This window comes from Columba livia, chromosome 2, assembly GCF_036013475.1.
Source record: "Columba livia isolate bColLiv1 breed racing homer chromosome 2, bColLiv1.pat.W.v2, whole genome shotgun sequence".
Lineage (NCBI taxonomy): Eukaryota > Metazoa > Chordata > Aves > Columbiformes > Columbidae > Columba > Columba livia.
In genome coordinates, this window is record NC_088603.1 from 132,573,482 (window position 1) to 132,582,770 (window position 9,289).

At 41.1% G+C, this 9,289-nt stretch overlaps 1 protein-coding gene across 1 annotated transcript; it reads left to right on the plus strand.

Moving 5' to 3' along the window:
* Positions 1-508: 508 nt before the first annotated feature.
* Positions 509-4,265, plus strand: MRPL53 (mitochondrial ribosomal protein L53). The gene is made up of 3 exons (XM_005499476.3): positions 509-741; positions 2,013-2,125; positions 3,787-4,265. Exons 1-3 carry the CDS (start codon positions 653-655, stop codon positions 3,912-3,914), a joined length of 330 nt encoding a protein of 109 aa, XP_005499533.2. The 5' UTR covers positions 509-652; the 3' UTR covers positions 3,915-4,265.
* The last annotated feature ends 5,024 nt before the right edge of the window (positions 4,266-9,289 follow it).

A 9,289-nucleotide genomic window follows, 5' to 3' on the forward strand; every position in this document is an offset into this window, starting at 1 on the left:
CATTCAAAACCCACCTGGACACATTCCTGTGTAACCTCATCTGGGTGTTTCTGCTCCAGTGGGAGGACTGGACTGGATGATCTTTCGAGGTCCCTTCCAATTCCTAACATTCTGTGATCCTGTCATAGATTTACCATAAAGAAAACAAACCCAACTTTGCTTCTGAAGTTCATAGATACTGTGCACCATAGCTTCCCAAAAGTATTACCCACACCCTCTTCCTCCGGCATGCAAATCTGAAGGTGCAAGGGCCATCTAAATCTGCTGCAGAGCCTAGAAAAGGCCTTTTATGACAATTTCATATCAACATTGTGCCTTTCCCTCCCTCCCCCCCCAAATTGCATCAACTCAGAGACAGCCAGAGGAGTAGCCCAGACGGATTGCTCACTTGGTCCTTCTCCCTCCCTCAGCCATAAATGAGCCCAGCCCCGAGCGCCTGGGAGGTTAAATGAGGCTGGTAGGGCAGCAGCCTGCGTTCTCCTGAGAGCAGAGACAGGGCCCGCCCGGCCGCAAACCCCCCGGCTGCCATGGCGTACGACCCCCGGGCGCGGACTACATTTCCCAGGTGCCTGCGGGGCGGGCGGCACGCCCCGCCCCATTTCCCGCCTCTCCTGGGGGCTGCTGGGAGTTGTAGTCGGAGGGCAGGAAGAAGATGGCGTCCAAGATCCGCGTGGTGCTGCGGCCGGTGAAGAGTATCCTTGTCCGCTTCTGTCCCTTCGAGTCCGACGTGGAGAGCACGAGGTGAGGGGGCGGCGGGGGCAGCGCCAGCCCCGGGGCGGTCTGGGCGTGCTCCGGCCTCCGGGCCTGTGCCCGGCAGGGAGGCCTCGGCCGGGCTTCCCGTCCGTGACCCTCTAGCGTCCTTCCTGCGCCCGGCCTGCGGGCTCTGTATGTTTTCCGGCAGGTGTGAGGGCTGGGGTGTTTTGCCTTTAGTTTTATTTATTTGGGGGGGGTGGGAGGCTGGGGTTATGTGTGCCCGCGGCGCGGCCTGTGCCCCTCGCCATGGTGGGGTGAATAGGAGCAAATCGTGAGGAAGACGGCAGCACCTGCTGTTCCCTCTCTGGAACAGAATCTCTTTTCACAAACGTCTGCCGCACTTTAATTTTCACGATCTTGGTCTTTGAAAGCTTGCATTTATCAGGGATCTGTAACTCAGTCTAGGCAGAACTTCAGCCTTTCAGAATGAGAAGATGCTGTGTTTGCCGTAAGGGCTCTGTTTGTGGTGAACATTATTACCAGGATGCACACAGCATTCGTTCCGTGATGATTTTTGAAGGATCCCTGTGCCTAAGAGTAGACTCTCGGGTGTGGGCACATGCATTTGGCTGCACCAAACTACCCAGGGAGGTGCCCCCTCAGTTGCTGAGCCTGTAGGTGAGGGTCTGTAATCACTAATCTAAATGCTGACACGGGGAAGAGCAGCAACAGCTGCTGCTCTGTCTTGGTAATTAACTGTTGGAGAAGTCTAAGTAATTATGCTTCTTGAGTGATCACAATTGTAAAATGTAACTTGGCAATGCCTTTACAAACACATTTATTTTTGAAATTAACTTAGTAACACAACTTGACTCAGAATGTTTTTAAGTCACCAGAATGTCAAGTAGCTGTCATGCATTTCAGAAATCCACAGGAGGCCGATGGTGTTAAATAAATAAATGCTGTCTCAAACCCAAACAATAAAACATTGTCAAGCAACCAGTGTATTAAGCAAAATTGAAAATCACTTTGCTGATTTTTTTATCATTGTTATTAACTGAGCTGAGAGAAATGCAGAAAATAGTAAATTCTTTGGTGTACTTGTTACATGTTAGTGTGTAAGGAGTATCCATTTGTATTTTTAAGAGTGATTATCTCATAAGAAGTACCTGTCTGAAATTATTAAATTAAGTATAAGTTCCATATTTTTTATACTTTTGTTGCCCAGGAATATCAAGATACTTGCATTAGTTTTAGAAATATATTGACTATAATTTTCTCTACAATGTACCTAATATATTTTCAAATTACGTTTTCAGAAAATTTCTTCAGTATATAAACCATAAAAAAATCCAGGACACTAACAGAAACTGTGAAGTGACTGCCGATGTGAGACACGATGGGTCTGAACCACTTGTAGATGTTAGGTTTGGTAAGGAGCTTTTTTTTTGTTTTCACTATGTTTGCTTTTTTTCTGGTCCATAGGTGGGTGTTGTGCAGCTGGGAGAAAAGAAGGGCAGGGAGTCACTAAGAGCCTGTTGTCTAGATAAATGTGTCTGTATGTCGTCATACTACAGTTAGATCTGGTGGATCTTAGATCATTGAGCGGAGTCAATGTTAGGATTGAGTCTACTTTTGCACCTGTGTGACACACTTGTGTGACCTTGCAGTCAGGGACAGCTCTGGGGAAGTGTAGCTCTGTTTTGACATAAGAGTCTGTTCACTTTATGTAATTTTTGTTTTGTTGTCAGTGATGGAGGCATCTCAGTCATGAGAATGAAAATGTTGAATACCTTTAATTGCTTATGCAACTGAGTAACTTACTATGCAGTTTGAAGGAACTGCTCATATAGATAAGACCATACACGTGCAGATGGACTTGCAGAATGAGGTCAACTGATGTACAACAAATTTTTTTGTTTCCTTTGAGGGTATAGTGAGCAGGCAGGGAACTGATGGTAGAAATTTCATCAGTCCTGGAAGCGGCCCAGATTCTAGGCTGTGAACAGATGGCTCTAATCTGCTTTTGTCCTTTTCTCTGGCTGCATTTTCTTTCCTGCTGTGCTGTAATGGACCAATATGTCAAGTGAGCCATTAAAGTTTTCATTATTATTGATTCTTGCTACCCCTGTTTCTTTAAATTTCAATATACTTAGTAAATCGGTAGAAATGTCAAGAGTGTCAAATGTGCTTCATTTTGCTTAGGAAAGTCTAGTTATTTCAGTGTCAACGTTGCCTGTTTCTCCCTCCCCCATAGCTCTGTCTTTCCCATCCTTATCTCTAGCTGTGATATATTAAGACTTAAGCAGTAAAGCTTAATGTTTTTCACTGTGTAAAACCAAAACAATTTGTTTCACTAATGCCAAGAGCTACAGCTCTGAACTCCAGCTTTTCTAAGAGCTGATTATTTTCCAAGTGAAGGGTTTGCTGTCCTTACAGTTGGCAAACATGGAGCTGGAACTTGAATGCCGTGCATGATATTGCATTATGTGGCTTTGAGTATGGCTTTTGTATTTGCAAACCTTGCAAACATAAATAATTAACACTAGGTACAATACTGAACTTCTACTGCCTCCTACCTGTTCTAAAGTAATTTCTTTCAGAATTTTGAAAATTCTAGTACTCTTAATTTTTTTACATTTTAACCAGCAGATTGTGTAAACCAGTTTGTTGTTTTGGCTAAAGAAGAAAGTTAAATGGACCATAGACAACATGTTGCTAAAATGCTGAGCCGTGTGTGGAAATTATGCCTTCCAGTGCCTTCTGTGCCTTCTGTTAGATGACTCTGAGGGCATGGCATGAGCCATTCTCATCAAATATGTGTTTTTACTATAGGTATATCTAGACAAATGTTTTAGATTTTTCAATAATGCAATACAGAAATGAACATTACGTGTGTATTAAGTGTGTATGGCATGCAGTTTAATATATTTGTTTGTTGGTGATGCATAATCAGATTATTTGGTAAGTGAAGTACTTTCTAATCGGACAAGATGAACAGGGTATTTAGATTTATATATAAAAAACAGAACTGCACACTAAAGTAATTGTGTCTTAGACTTTGTGACGACATAGAATTTTTTTCCTTTACAGCTGATGGGGAGCGACTGATAATGAAGGGAGCCAACTTGACAACAATAGAAATGTTAACAGCATTGGGGACCAGATGTAATGCAAAAGATCTTAAGGAAGAACCGAAAAGCAAGAAGAAGAATCCCTGAAGAACAAAAAAGCAACTGTGTTTGCATTTGCATGTGTTAAAATCAGCAGGCTATGCAGAGGGCTTTTCTCAAATGCAACAAAATCTGAAAGAGAGAGATGGCCAAAACACTGGCCAGTTAACATGCAGCAGAACGAACCGTTTAAAGGCTCTCCATCTTTCCCTGAAGGAAAGCATAATGGATCAGCCAGTCTTCTAACACTAGTGGGTCAGAGTGGTGTAACATGCATTAATGCATCTTTCTAAGCAGTTGCCTCTCAGTTGTCTGCGTGTCGGACTAATATCACATGTATTTGCATATAAATGTGAATAATGCACATTAGTTATTAAATTAATATTATGGTGAAAAAGATCTCTTTGTATGTTGTTTCCTACACATTTTCTATACAGTAGAATACAAAATATTATTAGAGTGGTAATTATTTTTGAAAAGTATTAAACACAAACATATGAAGAAAACTTTAAAAGTATTCATCATTGACTTACCTGAGGGAAAGCAAGCTGCAAATGCAGAGTGGATTTTGTAATACTGTATTTATAGTATGTCTGTTACTAAGTCCCTGCCATTTTCTTCCTCTCTTTTTCAAGAAAGGGTGAAATTTGCTAGATGTAAATTTAGCTCAGCAATTAAAGTAACAAGGTAATGGAACTCTGAACACAGTAGGACTACTCATCCTGCACAAAAGTAGCTAAGTTTAGCTCAAAGGGAAAGGTAAGTTAGTATTTTTGATAATTGGAGAAAAGGGTTATCTTTGAAGTTTGATTTTGTAATATTTTTGTCACTCACTTTTGGGAGGTTTCATTAAATATTTTCTAAAGATCAAAGGAAGAACTTTATTTGGTGTTTATAGCCCTGTGTCCAACCCTACTGTTTATTAAAGTCAGTGCTTGGCTGTCTTGTTTGTGTTGCAAAACTCAGTGAGCTTGGGAGGGTTGATCTCTCTTCAGACAGTGCAGGTGAAGGTGTCAGCTGCACATGTGTTTCGTGTGCCTCAGTTGTGTGCTAGTTCAGTTCATAATGAAAATGTAATTAAAGTTCTGGTTTGGAGAATTGCAGGTGCAGTACTATTCAGAGGTATTAGTTCTACCTGTTGTTAATCATATGCCTGACTTCTGTAAAACTGTGGTACCTATATTTCCAAAGTTAATTTGTCAGCAGATTTAGGACATAAGTCTGAAAGTAGTTTTGCCTCACTTTTACCATGATTTGTAAATGGCCACTGTCCTTTCTGAAAGCAACATTGTTTTCAATAGCACTGTCCAGGTAGTTCTTTGTAACTTCTTCACCAGGGTGCTGAAGTCAAGGTGATGTCGTATGTTGCAGAAGCAGAGCTGTGCTGAAGATGTTCAATGATATTTTATGGTGGCCTCTACCATGTGCTTGCAACAAATAGGAGAGAGTGAAATAGATGATGGGGTCAATGAAATTTGGCTTAGTCTGTGATGAATACCTCTGAATACCTTGAATACCTCCTCTGCAGTCTGTTATCCTTTTTATCTTTTTGTTTGTTTGTTTGTTTAATTGGGCCACTAACTCTTCTGAGAGTACTGAGCTCCTGAACCTGCTACTGAGCTCCCTTCTGGTGGAGGGCTTACGAGAACGTCTGAAACTGGTTGAGAGGATTTTACATCCTGTTGAGCTAGAAAGCATATCCTAGAAAGTGGACCAAATAGAAATAAGGCCGTTCAAAGAACAGTTTGGGTGGTTTGTGTGTTTTGTTTTGGTTTTTTGTCTTTCCCGTTTAGAACATCATATAGCGTGACTTAATCTGAAGAAGTGTTACAGGGAAAGTGAGAATTACGGAAGTGGAAAAACACTGCAGCATTATTAATTTCCCAGTTAATATTTTTTCTTTTTTTTCTCTACTCATATGAGTAGGCGTCCTGCTCTGTAAAGACACTTTCTTCATGTTCTCATTTTAACCCAGAGATGCCCAACGTTTTTGTTTAGGTTGGGCCAAGGCCTGTAATGTAGCCAGGGAGAGATGACTGACAGTGATTCGGTGGATGAAGCATTTGCTGATGTTGCTGTTGCTGTGCATGCTAGTGGTAAAACTACCATTTGTGCATGAAAGAGTAGTAATGACTAGGATTCAAATATGTAAGGCATAAAGGCAAACATACAGGATAAAAAATAAAGCTAAAAATATGCATTCTCAAGACTATAGGATATTGATCTAAACATGCAATATGGGCAAGGAGGTCATTATTATTCTAATATGTAGAAAATGGTTCTCCCTGTACCATGTAGACAGAGGCACAAATTTATTTTTCAAGTGTGTTAAAGATAATCTTTAATTTCTTCTCTAAGCATTTAGATAACTTTGCTGTGAGCTGCTCGTACAGTAACAATTTCTGCTGCTGTGTGATTGACTGAAACAAAGCTGAGCGACCTGCTGCTCTGACATCTTTCTGACAGCCACAGGCCGAGTATTAAGGTCAATCATGCAGCACAAAGCAGGGCTGGGTGAGCACTGACTTCACGTGTTGTTATCCTCTATCCCACTGATCTTGATTACTGTACCCTACCAAAAATGTGGGTGCTTGCATAAATATAAAAGCAACTGGAACAGGCCCTCAAACACCAGGATTAACTAAATACAAATGCGATGTCCATGTAGTGTGTCTGATAGCAGGTGATGACATTAAAATGTCTAGAGCTCCAATACCTGCAGATTTAAAACAATTATTAGAGTAATCTTAGACCTGTTTATTGTGTGAATACCTAATTATTTAGAGGTTCTTGTCAATGCTTTGGGAAAATAGTCCTGAAATAAATGAATGTGCCATTCAGATAACACTAGCTGGTCAGGGTACTTCCTTTTTAAACATTTGTGGCATGGATTTTAGAAAAATATAATGCTGTCTTTAATAAAAGATTTCAACTGGGAGCAGCAGTGTTAATGAACATCTCCACAGCAAGTTTTAACTACTAAAGAAGTACATAAATTCAATGTCCTGATGCCTTTCTCACAGCGTAGAAAGAGGTAGAAATATGCTATCACTGGTAGTCAATTCATTCAAGTGCAAATTCTGCTCCTTGTTATTTGTGGGGATCTCTGTTTGGGCAATTTCATGCTACATACTATAGGAAAAACTAGGTGCAATGCATTATCGCTGTGCAAACCTCACTTGAATCACAGAACAGTTGGGGTTGGAGGGGACCTCCGGAGACCATCTAGTCCAACCCATCTGCTAAAGCAGGTTCAGCAGAACAGATTGCATAGAAACATGTCCAGGCGGGTATTGAATATATGCAGGGTAGGAGACAAGGAAGCAGTGGAAGATGCTTTAAATCTTAATTCTTTTGAAAATGTTGCTCTCTAATATGTTTTTCGTGTTTGTGAACATGCAGAAGGTGTCATCTACTAATTTCAGAAAATTGCCCACAAGTATTTACCCTGTTAGATGTGGAAGAATACATTAATTTTGGCTGGCTTTTCCTAGTTCTACACCCGTACTCTAGATGAATTATGAATGACCAAGGAGTTTACATGGTGTAAGGAAGCCACAACAACAACAAAAAATTAAATGTGCTTAGACTCTATTTGATGGTTCTCAAGGCTTTTGCTCCCAAACTTATCTTCTGCATGAGTACCCTTCCTGTGCAGGTATACATACCCTTTGCAGTTTAAGAATTGCTGGCTCACTATCTGCCTTATCAACTGTGTGTCCTGCTGCTGCACTGAGTGATTTGGAGTCAACTTCAGACTGATGGGTCACTTCTCTGCAAGTGCCTCTCCCAGCTGTGCTTCTCTCCCTTCTGCTGGCATCACGGCCTATCTCCTTCCTGGTACTGTTTGATGTCTTCCAGTCTCACCTTTTGGCCTTGGGAGGCCTGAATCACTCACCTGAACCTTTTTTGATGTCTGCCAAGAGTTAGCAGTAGCTTTAAGTAGCCAAGGTGCTTTACCTGTGGTAGACCACTGCTGTTCTCCCCCGTCAACCTCGCTCTGTATGCTGAGAAAGGTTGGGACAGAGCAGCACGGACGGTTAGAGGTGCTACTTTGCTTCTGATTGTCCTTAACAACAAATAGTCTTTACACTGAGTTGGTTTTCTCAAGATTATATAAAACTAAGGCTGGGCCCAGGTATAGACATTACAGGTATGAGGGCAAAGGAGCTACTGACCTGTTTTGATCATGTTAAGTTTCAAGGTGATACTTTTGAAAGCAGAGTTAAGGTGAGTGAGTGTAGAGATTCTGCTTGACTGAACTGGCAGTGTTGCCAGCAGAGGTTAATAGTGTGTCAGAGGAGATGTCTGCATTGTAGTTTGCTGAATGAGCTGAGTTTGACTTGCTTATATATGCAAAGAACATTTATTTTAAGACAAAGTATCTAGAAAGGTAGACCTGCACACCTGTTCCTGAAGGGTTATTCAGTCAATGGGAGTGAAGCCTGGGAAAGACAAGTTCTTCATGGATGAGTTTTCACAGCTCAGACTGACGGTTGCTGCAGGAAGTTCAGAGGACAGGCAGGAGGGAAAGCTGCTGGTTCCTTCCTCATGCAGGCACTACTTCTCTGATTCTTTTGACCCCTCCACTATTTTTCAGTGAGGAGTCAAAGACCAGCCTTACTGTAAAAACAGCATGGTCAGCATACAAAGTCAGCAAATCTGTCATCTCAAACACAGTTCTTGCACAGATTCACCAAATTGTCTTTTCATTACTGGTGAATCTGAATGGTTCAAACCACTTGCACAAATAAAAGAAACTATAATTATTTTCATGGAGTTTTAAAATTCACTGAATTGTCTTTTCATTACTGGTGAATCTGAGTGGTTCAAATCAGTTGCACAAATAAAAGAAAATTATTTTCATGGAGTTTTTAAAGTCTCTTTTTCTAGGTGGGGCTTTATAGAACTTGTATTCAAAATCCACTCCCCTAATGAATTTCAAAGTATTTACTGCAAATGGCAAATTTAAGAATCTGATGATTAATTCTTCCTTTTCTTTGCATAGCTAGATCAGTATCAAGTTAAGCTGCACATAAAAGAAGTGCCAGAATCAGTACCAGAAACTATTCTGTTGCAGAGGCATAGGAAAAAATCAGGGAAATGCAATGTGATTTCTTACCTACTTGTAGCTTTTTTTCTGGCCTAGATGTTAGATATGTAAGATCATATCTTGAGAAGAGATCAAGGATGTGAACCCAAATACCATGAGGCTTTTCAAGTCTAGAAGAGCAAACTGGAGAATCCTGCATGGTTGCCTGAGATGCCAGAGGCAAGAATTTTCTTAGAAGATCACACAAGTCATGTAGTCAACACACTTGGCAAACTTAGTGAACTGCCAACGGGAATGGGAAAATTGTAAAAACTAGCTTTAGCTTTCAAATGGTGTTCCCCCAGGTTCTTCTGCAGTCCGTGAAAGAGGA

Excerpts from the sequence above, each read along its gene's own strand:
- MRPL53 (XM_005499476.3), top strand. The coding sequence starts at position 653 with ATGGCGTCCAAGATCCGCGTGGTGCTGCGGCCGGTGAAGAGTATCCTT. Across the intron at positions 742-2,012 it reads TCCGACGTGGAGAGCACGAG|AAAATTTCTTCAGTATATAA; the intron begins GTGAGGGGGCGG and ends TTACGTTTTCAG. Across the intron at positions 2,126-3,786 it reads ACTTGTAGATGTTAGGTTTG|CTGATGGGGAGCGACTGATA; the intron begins GTAAGGAGCTTT and ends TTTCCTTTACAG.